Source organism: Bipolaris victoriae, assembly GCF_000527765.1.
Source record: "Bipolaris victoriae FI3 unplaced genomic scaffold scaffold_55, whole genome shotgun sequence".
Taxonomy (NCBI): domain Eukaryota; kingdom Fungi; phylum Ascomycota; class Dothideomycetes; order Pleosporales; family Pleosporaceae; genus Bipolaris; species Bipolaris victoriae.
Window position 1 is genome coordinate 163595 of NW_014575337.1, and position 18487 is coordinate 182081.

At 51.7% G+C, this 18487-nt stretch overlaps 7 protein-coding genes across 7 annotated transcripts; 3 read left to right on the plus strand and 4 right to left on the minus strand.

Annotated features, from left to right (window-relative positions):
- Positions 1 to 52: 52 nt before the first annotated feature.
- On the minus strand, positions 53 to 1648 carry COCVIDRAFT_102326 (copper radical oxidase; the record flags this gene model as incomplete). The annotated part of the gene is made up of 1 exon (XM_014699986.1): positions 53 to 1648. The coding sequence occupies one exon, from the start codon at positions 1646 to 1648 to the stop codon at positions 53 to 55; it is 1596 nt and encodes a 531-aa protein (XP_014555472.1).
- Positions 1649 to 3508: 1860 nt separating this feature from the next.
- COCVIDRAFT_102436 (glycosyltransferase family 1 protein) lies at positions 3509 to 7749 on the plus strand (the record flags this gene model as incomplete). Its single annotated transcript, XM_014699987.1, has 6 exons — positions 3509 to 3585; positions 3641 to 4450; positions 4500 to 5504; positions 5551 to 5915; positions 5973 to 6256; positions 6307 to 7749. The coding sequence occupies 6 exons, from the start codon at positions 3509 to 3511 to the stop codon at positions 7747 to 7749; spliced, it is 3984 nt and encodes a 1327-aa protein (XP_014555473.1).
- A 168-nt stretch (positions 7750 to 7917) lies between these two features.
- COCVIDRAFT_17032 (hypothetical protein) lies at positions 7918 to 10629 on the minus strand (the record flags this gene model as incomplete). Its single annotated transcript, XM_014699926.1, has 1 exon — positions 7918 to 10629. The coding sequence occupies one exon, from the start codon at positions 10627 to 10629 to the stop codon at positions 7918 to 7920; it is 2712 nt and encodes a 903-aa protein (XP_014555412.1).
- Positions 10630 to 10834: 205 nt separating this feature from the next.
- On the plus strand, positions 10835 to 11086 carry COCVIDRAFT_102421 (hypothetical protein; the record flags this gene model as incomplete). The annotated part of the gene is made up of 1 exon (XM_014699988.1): positions 10835 to 11086. A coding segment is annotated over one exon (252 nt), but the record flags the coding sequence as incomplete, so codon positions are not given.
- A 36-nt stretch (positions 11087 to 11122) lies between these two features.
- Positions 11123 to 12490, plus strand: COCVIDRAFT_27674 (hypothetical protein; the record flags this gene model as incomplete). The annotated part of the gene is made up of 3 exons (XM_014699989.1): positions 11123 to 11243; positions 11301 to 11428; positions 11486 to 12490. 3 exons carry the CDS (start codon positions 11123 to 11125, stop codon positions 12488 to 12490), a joined length of 1254 nt encoding a protein of 417 aa, XP_014555475.1.
- A 285-nt stretch (positions 12491 to 12775) lies between these two features.
- COCVIDRAFT_102459 (hypothetical protein) lies at positions 12776 to 13984 on the minus strand (the record flags this gene model as incomplete). Its single annotated transcript, XM_014699990.1, has 1 exon — positions 12776 to 13984. The coding sequence occupies one exon, from the start codon at positions 13982 to 13984 to the stop codon at positions 12776 to 12778; it is 1209 nt and encodes a 402-aa protein (XP_014555476.1).
- A 533-nt stretch (positions 13985 to 14517) lies between these two features.
- COCVIDRAFT_17035 (hypothetical protein) lies at positions 14518 to 16764 on the minus strand (the record flags this gene model as incomplete). Its single annotated transcript, XM_014699927.1, has 1 exon — positions 14518 to 16764. The coding sequence occupies one exon, from the start codon at positions 16762 to 16764 to the stop codon at positions 14518 to 14520; it is 2247 nt and encodes a 748-aa protein (XP_014555413.1).
- Positions 16765 to 18487: the final 1723 nt, after the last annotated feature.

Sequence of the window (18487 nt, forward strand, 5' to 3'; positions counted from 1 at the left end):
ATAATCATTTTCGTCGTAAACGCCGAAACATAACCGAAATCTTCCAACTCACTCAAACCTGTTGCATATGAATTGTCTTTGCAATGCTCGGCACGCCCTTTTCGCTAACTGCGAAGAGGTACCACATGCCCGGTAGCATGACGCCCTGGTCGTTCAAGATAGGCAGTGTAATCTTGTCACCATCGACCTTTGGCTCGAGCGGCACACGCCTCTGATCAGTATTGACACTATGCGTGACGCTTCCAATCCGAATCAGAGAAAAGGAAACACCCTTGGCACTTCCCTTCATCGTGACTTCGAGCCGCCCACCCGGCGCAACCTTGGCCGAAGCAACCTTTTCGACAACGGGTCTCGGTGCACCGGTAGTCAGATATGGCGGCGTAAAGATCTGGCCGTTGGGATGATCAACAGTATTGCGACACGGCTCCGACACTCTTCCTGAGCCGTCGTCCCAGCAGAGTCCACCACCACCCGTAAACACCGTTCCATCCGGCAGCAAAATCGCGACAGAATGGTAGTTTCTCGGCACGACCTCCGGAGCCAGTTCGGTGAATGTACGTGTCGCCGGATCAAACAATTCAGGATGAAAAACGGGCTCCTTGTCTGTGAAGCCTTCGGCTACACCTTGACCTCCCGTCACCAGTATCTTCCCATCAGGCAGCACAACCACATTCGCAAAGACGCGCGCGTGCTTCATATCCGGTAGTCGCTGTACTTTTGCCTGGGCGCCCACCTTGTCGATTTCTATCATGTGCGCAACGCGCAGACCGGGTGCTTCGTAGTAGTACTGTGCCCCTCCCGCCGTGAAGATCTTGCCGACATCGTACATGACGTTCACACCGCACATTGAGTCGTTTTCGGTATTGCGTATGCCGGCGGGCTTGACGTCCCCTTTTCCATCGGTGTAGTACCAATTCATGGCTTTGCTGGGGCCGGCTTGGAATACGGAGCCGTTGCGCCAGGGGAAAAGCCAGGCGTGGTTGTCTTCGCGGTAGACGCCTTCGTGGTCGGTTGTCAGCATTGGTTTGACGGCTGCGCCCGGAAGAAGTTTCCACGAGTTTGACTTTGCGTCGTAGAGTTCGCCGGCTTTGCCGCCCACGGGGCCGCTCCAGGAGCCGCCGATTGCGAAGATGTTGCCGGTGGAGAGGATGGTGCTCGAGTGGTAGCCCCGCGGGATGTTCATGTTGGGGCCCGCGACGAATTCGTTGCTGAAGGGGAGGTACAGGCTGGTTTTTTCGGCGTTGGCACCGCCGCTCACGACGAGGCGGCCGTCGCCGAGGGAGCTTATGCCCGGGCAGAACATGTCGTGTTTTGTTTGTGATACTTCGCGTCTAGAGACGGTGCCGTTGACTAGGTTGTACTCTGCGAATTGCGTGATGCCTCGTTGGCCGCCGAAGGAGTTGGGAGAGAAGGCGGAGAAGACGAGCATTCGTGTGGGGGATGGGTACTCGGGGACGATGTATGCGGCTACGGGGATGATGGGGAAATCTATGACCGGACTCCATGATCCTAGAGCGTCTTTTTTATCCTGAGGTGGTGGAGTGGTTGCCTTTGAGCTGTTTAACTTCGCAGCGGCATTCGATTGCGCTGTTGTAGCGGAGACGAAACATGATAGTAGTACTGCCTTTGTGCAAATAGAAGAGAACATTGTGAATATATCAAGCGGCTGCTCTTTAGCCAAAGATTCACAAGAAAAGAAAAGAAACGAGTCCAAGCAGCTGACTGCGAGGTAAAGAGGCTGGGATGAACAGGGTTGAGATAAATCTGCAATACTCGATTCGACGTGTAGTATCCTTTGCTTTATATTCCTCGGAGAACAACTATAGAAAAAGAAAGGAAAGGGGGTCATAGTGCGGCACTCAACAACTGCCACCAGCCTCCTTATTTCCACCGTCGTTGCATGAAGACTAAATCGTGCCATTGTTATCGACGACCTAGTCCCAAAAGCAAGAAAAATCAGTTTCGAAAATCAAGGAAACAAACATGCGGTATCTTCTTTTTCGTTTATCAGTGTTAGGGGGGATGACTTTGGCTGACTTGTTTAGAGAAAAAAAAAAGTAAGATGTCTGGTTTTATGCACAAGATTCCAGAAACAAGCTGGGACCGTATGCTGGTGCTATGCTGTTACATTCCCAACGGTACAGATTACACCTGTGGTATCTCGGGAAATTCTCACGTGTCAGATACGTGGTAGGTACTGTATGGTGTATCCCTGCTCTGCCATTGGAGATGTGGTGAAGGGGAAATGCATGTAAACAAAGAAGATCGAGCAGTAGGACAACGCTCATCAGTCTTTGGAGGACCACAGATATGTGTGTGAGCGCTGTTCTAAGGCAAGGATAGAGAAAGGTAGGAGACGTTGTCATATAGCCTGAAGCTTGATAACGGCTAGTTGGAACTAGTAAAAAAGTAGTAAATGCTTCGTGAGCGATCAGAAATACTGCATTAACAGCATATGCGACTATCTTAGTTTTCCATACCAACAACTCCTAGTCATGACAAATGAAGTTCTGTTTGGTTGCTTCTATTTGTTCTTTTGGGTTGTTTGCCTTTTTTTTCTCGCCTTATTTAATGATTGTCTCGGCGACTGAAAACAGTTCTAGACAGTTGGAGTGACGGAATAAAAATCAACATTGGGCGAGAAAGGCTCTGAGAGTCTAGCGATTAGCTGCTGCTACTGCGGCGCTCACACGAAACACAAGCACGCTCGCGACAAATGCACGAATTCTATTATGATTATTACGTATTGAGGCAAGAATCTGGGCTGGTGTGGTCAAAAACACGTGAGCAGTACCGCTTCTATAAATATTCGTCACAAAAGTCTTATTGGCGCTTGTTGTCGGTAATCTGTGCTGTGCGGCTGTCTGAATATTGTAAGTTTAGCGGCACTGCGTAATATGATAGTTTCAGCGCAACATTTGAGACTCGAGTACGTATGCTCCCGTGTCTTAGTCTACACCTACCTAGAAATGGCGTGTTTGTACATATATGTTGTTCTTCAAGTAATGCTGGGATGTAATCTATCAATCATCTTTACTGGATGCGAGCTTCTCGTGCCTGTTGGCTGTAACATGAGTCAACAAACAGCCTTACGCGATATACGCAGGTTTTGAATGTATCATAAAAGGGGGTTTACGATAAATACGCAGGTTTCGACTGTTTCCATAAGCGGCTTTACGAAAAATACGCAGCTTTACGAGAAATACGCAGGCCCTGAAGGCGCAGCGCCATAGGATCAAGGCATCTGGACGAAGGCCCCGCTTGTTTGTGGCTGTGAGACTGTGGGCTTTTCCCTGCGACAAACCGACAGCCAATCACGTCCATATTTCCCCGAACCCCCGTGTCATTGCGCATGCGCGTCGCCCTTGCCTGCATTACAGGCTTCTCATTCTCGTAGTTCCAGGAGATTGCCGATCGCAACAGTCTCTCTTTATCTTTCCTACTCTCCTATTATTCTTGTTTTATCTTTCTCTCATTGTACACTTTTCCTTAGCCCTGTAGTTACGCCATGTCAAGTTCAAAGGGCCCCGCCCCGGGCAATGACGTTACTACTCGCGATACAGCCCCACCATCGCAGCAACCATAGTGAGTATCGCCAGTTTTAAAAGGAAGCCATAGTTTATGCTGACATTGTTGGAAGCGAGTCTTCAAGCTCGCGGCCAAACGTCGATAATGCACACATCAGCAACATAACGTCACCAGCCGTTGAGGAGCCTCCCCCTGCATACAGCGAACTTCCAGGCCAAGTCGAAAACGAAGAGCTGGGAACAAATGCCGTTGTAGCGGATGATGGACGTGTGAATATTCGAATAGACCAAAAGAGCCACACCCTTTCGCAACTCATTCTTCCACAAATCCAACGTCAGCTTACGCATGCGCAAGAAGACCCTGAGCCTCCTCCGCCTTACATTCCAGAGTTTCTTGGCGGTGCGCCAGGCCAACAGCCACCACCTCCACTCAACCTCGTCATACAGGTTGTGGGGTCGCGAGGCGATGTTCAGCCCTTTGTTGCCCTTGGCAAAGTACTCAAGGAGACGTATGGTCACCGAGTACGATTAGCAACACATCCAACGTTCAAGGAATTTGTAGCCGAAAATGGACTCGAGTTTTTCAGCATCGGCGGTGACCCGGCTGAGCTCATGGCCTTTATGGTGAAGAATCCGGGTTTGATGCCAGGCTTTGATACATTGCGCAGCGGTGACATTGGCAAGAGAAGGAAAGGCATCGCAGAGATTCTGAGTGGAACATGGAGATCCTGCATAGAGACCGGCAATGGTCTTGGTGTGGATCCTCTCCAGCAAACAGTGGAAGAGTGGATGGGCATAGAAGAGCAGCTACCAGAGCAGCTTCGAAAACCGTTTGTTGCCGATGCCATCATTGCGAATCCCCCAAGCTTCGGGCACATACATTGCGCTGAAAAGCTAGGGATCCCACTACATATGATGTTCACGTAGGTTTGACGACAGGATCATGATGTGCACATACTGAGTTTGAAACAGCATGCCGTGGTCACCTACACAACAATTCCCACATCCACTCGCCAACATCCAGTCTACAAATGCGGACGCTACAATTACGAACTACATGTCATATATCATGGTTGATGTCCTGACCTGGCAAGGTCTTGGAGATGTCATCAACAGATTTCGCAAAGATAGTCTTCGCTTGGATCCAATCAGCGCTGTCTGGGCGCCAGCTATGCTTGCAAGACTCAGAATTCCCTTTACGTACTGTTGGTCACCAGCACTGATTCCGAAACCAAGAGACTGGAATCACCACATCTCGGTCGCAGGCTTCTACTTCCTCAACCTTGCTTCCAATTACACGCCAGACCCGGATCTTGCATCGTTTCTCGATGCAGGAGAGCCTCCTGTATATATCGGATTTGGCTCAATCGTAGTAGATGACCCAAATGCCATGACCAAGATGATTTTCGACGCCGTCAAGATTACTGGAAAACGAGCACTAGTGTCTAAGGGCTGGGGTGGTCTTGGAGCTGACGATATTGGAAAGCCTGATGGTGTGTTCATGCTTGGAAACTGCCCCCACGATTGGCTATTCAAACGCGTCTCGGCTGTTGTACACCATGGCGGTGCTGGTACCACAGCAGCTGGTATTGCTACTGGAAAACCTACAGTTGTCGTACCCTTTTTTGGAGACCAGCCCTTTTGGGGAGCCATGGTAGCACGTGCCGGTGCAGGGCCTGACCCCATTCCCTACAAGGACCTCACTGCGGAGAAACTCGCTGCGGCTATCATGGAGGCGCTGAAGCCGGAAACACTCGACCGGGCGCAGGAACTTTGCGACAAGATCAAGCAGGAGAATGGAACTCAGAGTGGCGCTCAATCCTTCCACCAGATGCTCAATTATGATGACTTGCGATGCGCAGTCAAGCCAAGCCAACCCGCTGTATGGAGAGTCAAACGCACAGAGGTCAAGTTGAGCGCCGTAGCAGCTACGGTACTGGCTCAAGAAGGTGAAATCAATTTCTCCGAGATGAAGCTGTAAGTCCTTTTTTGATCTGGTGGTTTCCTTGATTGATAGTTCTAGCTTCCGTCCTCGTGAATACGTTCCGGATGAAGGTCCTTGGGACCCGATTACTGGTGCCGCGGGAGCTTTGATGGGAACGGCAACTTCAATGATGATGGGTGTTGCCGACATGCCTATCCAGACCCTTAAACTTCTGCACATACACCCCGATAGCAGGTCTAAGAAGGGTAAACAAAAAGCAGCAGGAGGCGAATCCACTTCTCAAAGCAATGGGAATGACAGTGGAAGCATGGCAAGAAGTGTGGTAGCTGAGACTGAACGTCCGAGTCGAAGCGGAAACACGACGCCTACAGCAGCTGATGCCGCTGCCGAGCTGGCAAGGATCCAAGCCAGTAACCCGGCAGTCAAAAGTCCAGGCTCACCCGGTACGCCTTCACATAGATCTGATTTTATGTCTCAAGCATTTTCTGAATCTACTCAAGGTTCGCGTTCGCGCTCTAGAGAGCGTGTTGGCTCCAACGCGGGATCGCGCTCGGTCGCCGCTTGTAGTAGCGGACAACGACCTGGAATAACGGAGAATATCGAGTCTACTGTAGATACTGGAAAGGGTTTGGCACGCATTATCAGTGCTGGGGTTAAGTCACCTATGGACTTTTCACTGAACGTTGCCAAGGGGCTCCATAACGTACCGAAACTTTATGGAGCAGAGGTTCGGCAGGTTGACAAGGTCACTGACTTTCAAAGTGGCATGCGCACAGCTGCAAAGGTACTGAGAACATGGAATTGTTCGTTTGGGCTTTGCTGACGTTGAAACAGGAATTCGGGTATGGGTTGTACGATGGCATCACAGGTCTCGTAACCGATCCATACAAAGGTGCCAAGAAGGAAGGCGGTATCGGCTTCGTCAAAGGAGTTGGTCAGGGTATCATGAGCCTGCCATTCCGTGTAATGGGCGGTGCATGGGCAGTACCTGGTTACGCAATGAAGGGCCTTTATCAGGAAGCGGTCAAGAACAAGGGACAGAATGTGCAGAACTATATCATCGCTGCACGGATTGCACAGGGCTATGAGGAAGCCTCAACAATTTCTCAGAAGGAGCGAGATGAAATCATTGCGAGATGGAAGGGTATGAAGGGCACCATCAAGAAGAAGAGGAACGTTGGTGCTGAGCAAATGGACTCGCTACATTCACTCGTGCAGCAAAAGAGAGACCGGAAGAATGAGCGGACGGCAAGGCTCACTTCACATGCCAATGATACCGGCGGTCAGCCTCTTATTCAGAGTAATCTGGCTCAGCAAGATAGTCTCTTGAGCCAGTATCCTGTTCCGCCTAGAAGGCAGGATGTTGAACCCGAAATCCGGTCTACAATTCCCAGCTGGCGCCAACAGGAAGCTGAGAGAACACGCGCTCTCCGGCGACAGGGCACGTCTACTACTGGAAGTCAGATAACCGCCCCGCCTGAGCAGACACAAGCCGAACTCGAGGCGCAACTCAAGGCCGAAGAGGAAGAGGACCAGCGTGAACTAGAACGAGCAATCGCAGCCTCTGTCGCTGAAGCATCTCGCGGCAACCCCGAAGAAGACCAGTTGATCGCATCAGCCATCCGCGCCTCAATCGCCGAACTTGAGCGAACCGATCCATGCACTAATCCCACCCAACAAGAAGAAGAGGAAGCAATCCACCGCGCCATGGTGGCTAGCATGTCGGAAGCCGGTAAAAAGGACGTGACGGAAGAAGAGCAAAAGATGCTCGAAGAGACATTACGCCGCAGTCTTCTCGAAACAAAATTGCCCCGCAAGCACGGCAGCGACTCAGAATGGGATTCAAACTCTGATGATACGGACCAAGACGAAGATTACCAACGCATCATCGCAGAGTCAAAAGAGCTCGCCCATCTTCATGCTAACTACCCAGAAGACTACGCTCATACCGCGCACCTTGCACAACTTGCAAAGCAGCAAACAGGTGTTGTGGGTAGCATTGACAGCCCCGTAGATGGCCAAAGTACCCGCTTGGGCAGTATGAGGACAGGTAAAACTGATCGCACTTCTCACATTCCTGATGAAGACGAAGACGAAGAAATGAAGCGCATACTGCGTGAAAGCGAGCAAGCCGAGCACGAACGCGCGGAGAATGCAGCGAAGCAAAAGACAGAGGAAGAAGTCGTACTCGAGTACGTGCGCAAGCAGAGTTTACTCGAGGAAGAGCACCGACGACGGATGCTGGAAGCGGCTGGGAACGCCGGGTCGCAAGCGTAGCTGGTTTGTACCAGGGGATTCCAGTACGTAGCCCGGGACTTGAAGTCAGGGAAAAAAAGGGGCAGGCGGTTTCTTAGAAACGGGCGTGGATGAAGACGAAGTTCTTGTAATGATACCCTAATGCCAACAATTCCATCTATCTCTCTTTCTCTAAATATATACACAATCTTACCCAGGCGCCGATCCCAAGCCAGTCAAAACCCTCAACCCCCAAGCCCACCACCCCTCCCTCTCCCCCAACACCCCATCAAGCTCCTGCAACCTCCCCTCGACAAACTCGACCTGCCGTTCAAACTCCGCCACCACATCCTCTACATCCTCGACTTTGCCCCTTAGGGCACTAATTTCATACTCGAGCTTATCCCGCACATTCTCGAGTTCCCGGAGGCTGGTGGTGAGTAAAGCACGGTTGTTCGTAACCATAGCATGTGTATCCTCGCGGAGCGAATGATACGTATCGAGTCTCGGGTAGTAAATCGATTCGAGAGTCTCTATATCCGCGTCTACGGATTGCGACAAGGCAATTATCTCCGCGAGACGTGAATTGACCCAGTCCTGGTCTTTTTCCGAGACCTGAGCGAGGGTGTGGTGGAGGCGTTTGAGTTGGGTGGAGTGCATGTTTTGGAGGGCGGAGCGTGCGGTGAGGGCGGTGACGGAAGAGGGGTCGAAGTCTTCTGTGGCTACTAGGGCTTCTTCTTCAGAGAGAGCGCTGGTGCTGGGGTTGATGGGGGGCCAGCGGAGGATGGATTCTTCGGCTGTGCTAAAAGAGAGGTGACGGGGCCACCAGTCGTTGTGGCGGGGTGGGCGGACAAGGTCGAATTGGGAGCCGGATTGGGTGCGGCGGAGGAGAGGGGGGATGATGTTTGCTTCGGAGACGGGGAGGCAGGTGAGGTCGATGCCGTGATAGGTGGAGCCGGCGAGGGAACTTGTTACTGTGGGAGGCTGTTCGGGTTGTTCGGGCTGCTCGGATGTGTCGCTTTCGACTATCGAAGTGCGTAAGGCTGAGGCGTGACGGCTACCGACTGATCTATGGTTATGAAGGGAAGTAGCGGATTCACCTGGTGTCTCAGTGAGGACTTTGGCAAAGGCGGGTTCTTCGCCGGCCATGCTCTGGGGTGATGTGATTGAATATGGGTCGTCTGAATGGCTCTCGTACTCAATGGATGTGCGAGAATCTGTGTATTGTAGCGGCACACTACCACTTTTGGTGCGATGTAGCCCATGTCGTCCGTGTTCATCTCGGGAAAGCTTGGTGGCGTGGGTGCGAAGGCCAACAGCATTTTTGATATGGTGAAAACCGCCAGACTCTAGCTTGGCTTTGATGGCAGCTCGCTTCGAAGAAGGGTCTTTGAAGTACTCCTTCTCCAGGCCCTCTGGAGTAAACACGTCTGCCTTTTTTATTTCCGAGGAGCCAGTATCGCGCTTTGTTATGCCTTGATGATCTGTTGTTGATTCTTGACGAACGGGTTTGGGTGCGTGTTGATCGTGCTTGTCTGGCGAGCTTGATCGTGATTCTCCGCTAGGAAGCCGATCAAACATGCTGTCGCCAGATGTTGTTTTCTTGGGCTTTCCATGCCACAGCCACTTTGCATGCTCACCTCGGACTAGCTCAACGAATTGGTCGATATCCACCGTCTCAACTTCAGCGATGCCATCTTTTTGGCCAGCACCAACAATGCCCATGACCATCTCGCCGCCCTTGCCTCCTAGCTCGGCAACAGTAGACTTGAATGCTCGCGGGACAGCCCAACCTTCTTTACGCGCTGCTTTTGCAGAGGATCTCCGAAGCTGCTCAAGAGTCTGCCGATCGAGACGGCGAGTTCTAGGTAAGTGATGAGACTTTTGAAAATGTGCAATGCCGCGCTTGGTAGCGTCAATATCAAAAACATCTTTTGCTACTGCAGCATTGCAGGCACTCAGTCTGTTACGAGCGCCCATCAACATGCCTAATAAGGCAGCGACGGTTGTTGGACCAAGGATGCCATCATGAGGCTCTACAGTATAGTACTCTGACCCAAAGTCTATCCACCAGTCATTGATTGCTTTTTCCGTCAAGTCGCAGAGCAGTCCGTCGGCATACTCTGGCTCGAGCTTTCCAAACAAAACAAGTGCTATTTGACAGAGTTTGACCAACTCAATGACGGAAGCATTAAATGGAATGCGATCACTTGTGCGATAAAGTTGCTGAAACTTTGCCTGGGTAGCACCACTAGGGGGCGTGAGCTTGATGCCCAGGCGACCAGAACATCCTAATCTCTTGAGGTTTTCATTCACAACAAAGGCTTCGCGGTACTTTTTCACATCGCCTCCAGGGATGGGAATAACAGTCAGGGAAGAGGGAAATCCGCTGAGATTGGTGATCATGAGGGTGCCATAGGGCGTTTCCTTTCTCCGGGCATAGCAGTCGGCGAGAGACTTGAAGTATAGGCGCATTTGGGGGGACCATTCATCCTCGTTACTGGGTACGCTTATAATGGTGGCCAAGACAGAGTCTTCGGGATTACCCGTGTAGGTGGTGATGAGGTAAGTGGGGTGGGTGCGGGAGCAGGCCCATTGCTCGACCAAGTAGATCTCGTAGCCCTCGATCCTCTGGCGGCGGGCAAGGACGTGGCATGTTGTGGCAGGGTCCTCCTCAAGGTAGCGAGCAGCCACCAAGTCGGTCAAGACGAAGCGCTGATGGGTCGGAGGTGAAGCAGGCGGCCGGACCGCGGCTTGTTCCGGCAGCATGTCGGCGATGGGAGACTTGAAGACTGCTTGCTGGGGACGCGACTGTGCTGAGCTCGAGGGGTGGATTGACGTCGTCTGCAAGGGCGGCATCTGCCTCCGAAGCTCTTTCTCGGTGTGCACCCGCGACGGGGGCACTGGCAGGGGGAAGTCCATTTTTTAGGGCGATTTCAGGTGTGATTTGGCCGACGAACTACCAGGTGCTGCGGGTGCGAGCTCGTCATGGTAAAGGGAGGCGCAAGGTCCCGCCGATGGCCGAGGTGGAAGAGAGGGCACAGGACGTGTCGGAGGACCCTGTGAGCATGATCCTACGTGCAGTCTGTAGTTTTTTTATATTAGGATATCGCAAAAGACCCCGAAGCTCAGCGAGGCTGGTGTACACATACGGTTCCTACTTCGGGGAGAGTTGATGATTAGAGCCATGGATGCGCGTGCGGAGGTCGGCCCTGCTCCCTCCCCCACACGTCATGCGGCGAGCGCGACACCACCAGCCCATGCCTCAACCACCACAACGGCCATGGACAGCACTGAAGAGTCCCTCTGGCCAGACCAACCCTCTCCACTCCATTGCGACCACCGATTCATTGCTTCCAACGCCCACAGGCCATCTTAACCGCCATCGTTTGCCAACCCCGGCCCTATCAACACCATGGACGACCTCCGCGAGCAGGTCGAACTGCTGGAGAAGAGCGCAAACCTCTCCGCCAGCATAGATCACGTGCAAAAAGCGATTGATATGCTCACTGCAGCTCGTGCTAAGATTGCAGCGGGTGAGTGCCCTCGCATCTCCTGTACAGCAACACATACTGACTACAACACCCGGACAGATCCCGCGACGGCACCCTTGACACTCGCGAGACTCCAGGACCCCTTCAAGCAATCCCTCGACACTGTACAGAAAGATCTCAAGCCCATATACTCGGGTTTGAACAAATACGGCAAGGCACTTGACAAGGTATGCTTATCCTTCACACTGGCCGTCACTATCTCCATGGCTGACAGCACCTCTCAGAAATTCAAAGACAAGCCCCTCCCCTCTGCCGAAAATGACGCCCTATCGTCGCATCCCTCGCTCATCAACCGTGCCATTGCCATGCACCTCCTCCGCGAGGGTCAATTCGACGTAGCCTCGACCTTTGTACAAGAAGCCAGTCGCCAGCCGCCACGCCCAGAGCCTACTCCCAACACACCAAACCCCCACATACGCGAGTCCTGGGAGAGGGATCTAGCAGAGGGAACCTTCAATTCAGAAGAGCTGCAACAGAAGTTTGCCGAAATGTACCACATACTACACGAGCTGCGCGTTCAAAGGAATCTACAGCCCGCCATACAGTGGGCCCGCCAACGCAGCGCCGAACTCGAGGGTCGCGGCAGCAATCTCGAATTCGAGCTCTGTCGTCTCCAGTACATCTGTCTCTTCGACAGCCATAACCAACACAGCGACACCATGGACACAGAAATCCCCATCGGTGTCCTGAACGCCTGGGCCTATGCACATCGCGAATTCCCCCCCTTCCATAAGCGCTACGCCCGGGAAATCCAGCAGCTCCTCGGTGCAACGGCCTTTTGGCCAAACGTCAAAGACTCGCCCTACTACCGCCTCTTCTACAACGACTCCGCCTGGGAAGAAGTCGCCCACTCCTTCAACCGTGAATTCTGCTCTCTCCTCGGCTTAAGCGCTGACTCGCCCCTCTTCATCGCCGCCACCGCTGGCGCCATCGCCCTCCCTTACTTGCTGAAGATGCAGTCCATCATGAAGGAGAAACGCACAGAGTGGACAACTCAGGATGAATTACCCGTCGAGATTCCGCTGCCCAGCCAGTACCATTTCCATAGCATATTCGTATGTCCGGTCTCAAAGGAACAGTCGACGGATACGAATCCGCCCATGATGATGCCGTGTGGCCATGTTATTGCGCAGGAGTCGCTGGATAAACTGAGCAAGGGGTCGCGGTTCAAGTGTCCGTATTGTCCGAATGAGAGTCATCCCAGGGAGGCGAGGAAGGTCGTACTGTAGTGTGGGTATGGCAGCAAGTATCCTGTGATCCCCTCGTGAAGCATGGGATAGTTGGCGTTTTTGGTGTCTTAGGGTTGGATAGGATTATTTATGCCTTTGATGGATGTCGACGTCGCTCCTTGATGATGTCGAGCGTATGAATACCAATTATTTTTGTTCATTCAGTGGTGAAATTGATTCGTTTGACGGGGAATGAAATGGAGTGGAAAGAACACCGATTATACAAAATAAAGGTATGAGATTAAGTCACTAGGACAATAGGTATGCCTTCGCGCCCAAACATCCTTACACAGGCCTGTACAGCCACTGACCCGGATGGAAAAACACATCAAACTCGACTCCCCCAAACACTCCAATCGCAGCAAACAAATCACACTCCCCCCTTAGTCCCAGATTGCCTCCCTCACTCCTAACATCCAACTCCTCATTCCCATCCCACTCTCCCTCCTTGACCCCATTCCTGGTAAAGAAAACCTTGATATCCAACATCTTCCCTTCCTGTCCCCCTTGATACGCCGGCGGATTCTTCGGCACCTCAAATGTCATGCCAATCCCCACCATATCCCCTGGCTTAAACGCAGTCGTAAAATCATTGCCACCCCACGCATCATTCACATACTTTCTGCCATCATCACCGTGGACACCCAAGCTAGCGCGTTCCCAGCCCGGGAGCCGGAAGGTGGGGTACGGAGGGGCGACGAACCCGATTGCGATGCCAGCGTCTGCTTCGGAGAGGGAAGACGAGGCGCCGTGGCCTATGGATGTGACTTTGAGCTCGAAGTAGAGGGTTCTGGGGTGGTGTGTAATTAGGGGGGAGTCAGTGAGGGCGCTGTAGAGGGGGAGGTTGGACAGGATGCTGGAGTCGCGGCAGGAAGGATAGGTGCGGATGCGCCAGTGGCCTGCGCTTTGTTGAGGGAACAAGTCTCCGGCTAGGGAGGGGGGTTTGAGGAGGGCGAGCTGCGCGTTTTGGATTGCGGTGTAGGTGCTTGGGTGGAGGGCTTGAGGGGGCCATAAGGGGTGCGCTTTTGTCCAGGCGAGCGCTCGGTCGCCTTCTTCGGCTGTGGCGTTTGCCGTGGGGGAACTGTCGTAGCCCATTGAGGGGGGAGGAGGGAGAAGCGCGGTGTCGGGTATCACGGTCCAGTCGTGGTATGGGGGTGGATCCCAGCTTGGAGGTGGTTGCTGGGGGTATGAAGGAGGTGGACCTGGTGGTGCCGCGTAGCCTGAAGACTGATGACCTGGTGGAGGCCCAGGAGGGGCTGTGTAGGATGACGAAGATGCTATATTGTGGTTAGGTGGGGGCCCTGGAGGTGCTGTGTATTCGGGCTTTGATGAAGAGGCCTGGTTTGGCGGGGGACCAGGAGGAGGCTGGTATTTCTCTGTTGATGGTTCTTGAGAATGTTGATAGTAAGGATTGTTTGATTGTAGATTGTGCTGATCTGTTCCGTAAGATGGCTTTTCGTCGCCTTTTAACTTGTCTTTGAGTTTCTTGAACATAGTATAGGCAAAGGTGGCGTGGTATTTGGGAAGTCTAAGACCGCCGCCGTGGTACTAGTCGTGGCCCTTTTATTCTAGTAAGTATGGAATGGAGGCCAGACCCAACTCGGTCTCTCAGATGTGAATGACTTGGAAAAGAAAACACAATTCAAACAAGGCGGCCTGGTGGTGATAAAGGGAAGTTGATTGGTGGTGGCTGTGCAAGTGACAGTCGTTGTTACCTGGATGGTGTCTTACCAAATACGTCATCGCGGCTTGGCGGTGCCTTTCCTTCCTACTCAGGTCTCGGTGTTACACAGCATACATCCTTTACTATTTATCGAGGTATACTTCGCCATATTCCCTACCGTATCTGCCCTCCAGATGATTTCACTGGCACATCAAAGACTCAATCCCTCGACCAGTCACACACAGCCGTGACACAAGCATCAAGTCTACTGAGATCTTGTAACTAAAGTTTGCAACATTACTGAGCCTAGACTAGAGTACTACAACAAGCAAAGGCCGCCTGACGAGTCATTACATGGCTATCCTCACCGAATCGTCACTTCCTTGTAACCCTTCTCATTCTCAATATCGTCATCAATGCACACCCCGATAATTTTATACCGGTCCATGACGTGGTCGCGACTAATCAGCAAATTCCCCGAGCCGTCTGTTGGAATATACCCGTAATCGCGCATTTGAGCCATGATTCCATGCGCAAAATCTTCTCTGACAAGGGCCCGTCCCGTAGGCCATGGTATCTTTGGAATCACGGGCTCTCTAGGCCTCAGATTCCTACAGGAGGCTGCATACGACCTGTAGGCTTCTACACTTCCCCCGAAACCTAGCAGATCAAACGTGTTCCCTACGACACCGATCTGTACCAGTCCACGGCCATCTTGAAGGGTGATACGGTTGTCGGAATCACGATTGCTGTGTGTATCACCTAAAGAGCTTCCTTCGATGACTGTAAGTGCCTCGAAAATCATTGCAAATGGAGCAGTGATTGTACAACCGCAATTCACCCGCACTTCACAGGAGATCTTCTCTGTATTCTCGTTCCATAGCCGAGATTCGAAACCGGTAACGTCGACCATGCGGTAGTTCACCGACCTGTTGTGACCTCGAAAAAATCCCGGCGATGGATCCTCCCAAGTGGTACCGCTGACGCATCGATCTTCCCATTTTGTGGGTTTCGCACATGGATCTGTCATCCTCCAATTCGGCCGTAGCTTTTGAAGCAACCGTCGTCTGTACTTAACATAGTTGCTGCTCGGATCCATGAGGCTTGCCAGTATGGTCGCGCATTGAACCAGTATCTTACCAGTCTCGTCTTTTACCACATTCATAGGTTGGTCGTTGGTTTTAATAAGCTCCTTGGAAACCCAGCCCTTTTTCAGCTTCTTTCCACAATTACAGCCTCTGAATATGAAGCTGCAGCCCGTGGTTTCGGGGTTTGGAACCAGACGAATCTTCATGTACTTCTTCGGACTCCCTTTGACTCCGGTCACTGCGGCAGATTTTGCCTGGCCTTTGGCTTTCAGCCTTCTTAGACAAATGACTCCAGCGAAACAATCTGTTGTGGGGCTGCCGCTGTAGTTTTCAACTACAGGAATCCAATCCCACTCTCCTCGCTCGCGGCTACTGATTGCTAGTTTGGTCCACGCCAGATCCGTTTTAATGGAAAGCTGTTTGAAGAAATTGAATGACATCTTCTCCATATCTTCTCCCGAAAGCTGTGTCTCAATCTCTTCACTGGTAAACAATCCGCTGAAAATACCCAGAAGGCCTCGGAATATATCATGCTTCTTCCCGCAATTTCGCGGGGTCAAGGAAATTGCTGAAAAGACATTTAAAACACCGTCTTTGTTGTCATGCCACCAGTTTGGTCCTCCATTGATGATATCAGTCCTCGCGCTGTCAATGCCTTGGACTTGCTGACGGAGACTACGCAGCGTCCACTCATCTTCTTCAATGACTCTCAGAACCGCCTCAATGGTTGCGTTCTTGACCCATCTGGACTCACGAATCCACTCTTGCAGCTTGAGTGCCGAATCCAGCGAATCCATGGCAAGAGCCATCCACGTATGGAGTTCGCCAATACGCGATATCTCCTGGCGATCTATTGCCCACATGACAACGTTCTTGCCAAGAATCATCTCTTGGAACGTCCATACCCGTGTAAAGTAGGGATTGTGGAAAAGCGACTGAACGTGGTTGACACACGTGGCATAGCAGTTTAGCACACCCATATCGATTCCGGATGTTCTGACCGTCGTATTTGGTATTTCAAACGCCCAGGTCTTATCTGCCCACTCCTGGAGTCGCGTTCTCTGATCCAGCATGAGACCCGGCGCACCCGCCGCGAGCGCCGATCCTGTCATATGCGACCGAACGTGATCGAGAAACTTGAGATCATCCACAATCTGCTGCGGATCCCACACAACAGGCATATCAAGAAGGATATGGCATCTTTCCGCGCTCTTGTAATACTCAAACATCCGGGACAGCTCGATAGCCTGGTCTGCAGGCGAAGTCTGCTTGATGCATACGCAGTCTGCCCACAGGTATTGAATGTTTCCCGTTATCATCAGCCTCTTGATGTCCTCCATCTTATTTTTCGCTATTGTCAGTACCCAATCCACGCCTGTTATACCGCAGTTCCATTCTTCTTCTGGTGCACCCCAGGTATACGATAAAATGTCGAAACTTTCAATGTACACGTCGCTGGAATTGACAACGGAGAACTGCCCGTTAATTTGGCAAAGCAGCCTTGTGGGGAGATACGAAGCCATGATGAAGAATTTGGATGCTCATGCAATTGCTGCTTCGAAAACAAATGACTGGTCAAAGGAGCATGAGGATTCAGTCATTACTGAACCCGAGGGCGACGCGAGATTTCATACACATTGCTGCCTTCCAGCCTCGTCGCCGAACTGCGGTGGACGCGGCGCTTCTGCATGTCTTGGTATCATGGTGGTCGCTTGTGAGTAGGGGCATGATTCGTGCGGCATGGTGACGGGCCGTGCGGGGCTGCATGGTGATGGAGCAAAGCTGGAAAGAGGACAAACCCCCTTCTTTGAGAATACAGGGCTAAGCGAGCTAAAGAGTGAAGATGGCGTTGGTGCGGCTGGCAAACCTGACGATTATGATGCCCCTGCTGGATGACTGGATACATCTTACGGTTGCGCAAGATATACACAGCCTTGTATCGCCCACACCACCATGAAGGCTGTAAGCATGTTTGGCGACGCCGGATCTCAGGACGTATGAATCGTGGGCGGGCCGATCCAAATTATGCAGAGGTTGACGATTTGGGTTGTGAGTTCCCACCCCTTGCCAGCTCCCCGCGTGACTGGAATCATTACCAGGAACGCAAATTTGGGGGCGAAGACGGCTTGGAGCGTTATCGGGACGATAAATATATCAGGCGACAACCAATGTTCTTTCATGAGGATATCACGGACACAAGGCCGAAACATGCAATTTACAGGCGCTTAGGGGTGTGATTGGAGTTGTCTGCAGTGCCAAGATACACGGGCGCTAACGATAGGCAGATGTGTTTTGAGACTGAGTAGAAGACTGGCGTATGTAGATTTACTGCTGCTAAAAAATGGGGAGGGTCTATCGCCCTTCTTCACCGGTATCAGGCTTCTCTTCCAGCAAATTACAGCCTTGGGCATACACCGATTTTGGCTCACAGTGCTCCCATTACTATATTTTTTAGGGAGAGCAACTCGCTATGCTTGTTCGACAGGATCTCCGTTGACATGTCTACTTCAGCCAGTATCACATTGTAACCTTGGCAAAATTTGATTTTAACATTAACTTCTAAATGAATTTTCATTAAAGATATGATATACCCCAACATTCACACCCAGTTCATTTCCAACATGATAACTTCCCTCATGCCTGAGGTTCATTGAACGTTCTTATGCAAGGGCCGACAAAGTACATAAGATACGGTATGGGGCCCCACATGGGTTGGCCGAGGCACCCGTAGGAAAAGGTAACCCGCCAAAGACTTTAATTGCCGGATCGAGCACCCGAGATGCTGGTGCATACTTCGATCACTGGATTCCATCCAGTTAGATGGAGTCTCTCGATTAATCGGCAAAACTGTAGAGTTTTTGTCAAACACCAAGAGTAGCCTTGTGCAGTACGGGATGACAGCACCACCACAAGGCTATTACCGATGTTCAGATCATCACATGGTGGAATTGAGTTGGGCGCATTGATTTATATCGCACTGTTTCTATGAGTTTCAAGATCGCTGTCAAATGCGTACATCGATGCTTGTCCTGTAGTGTCGTCCTACCAGCTATCTTGGAGGGTACAACGTCTGGTAGGTGGGGGCTCTCCGTTTTGCCGACGGGGCAGTACTCAAGGCGCGGAAAACCAACATATATAATTCATCTACAAATGACTATTTGGATACTCACATCAGATCACTAACCTTTCCTTCTTCTCCTTTGACTTCTTACCACCGCTGTTACACTCCAGTCCGACCTATACTGG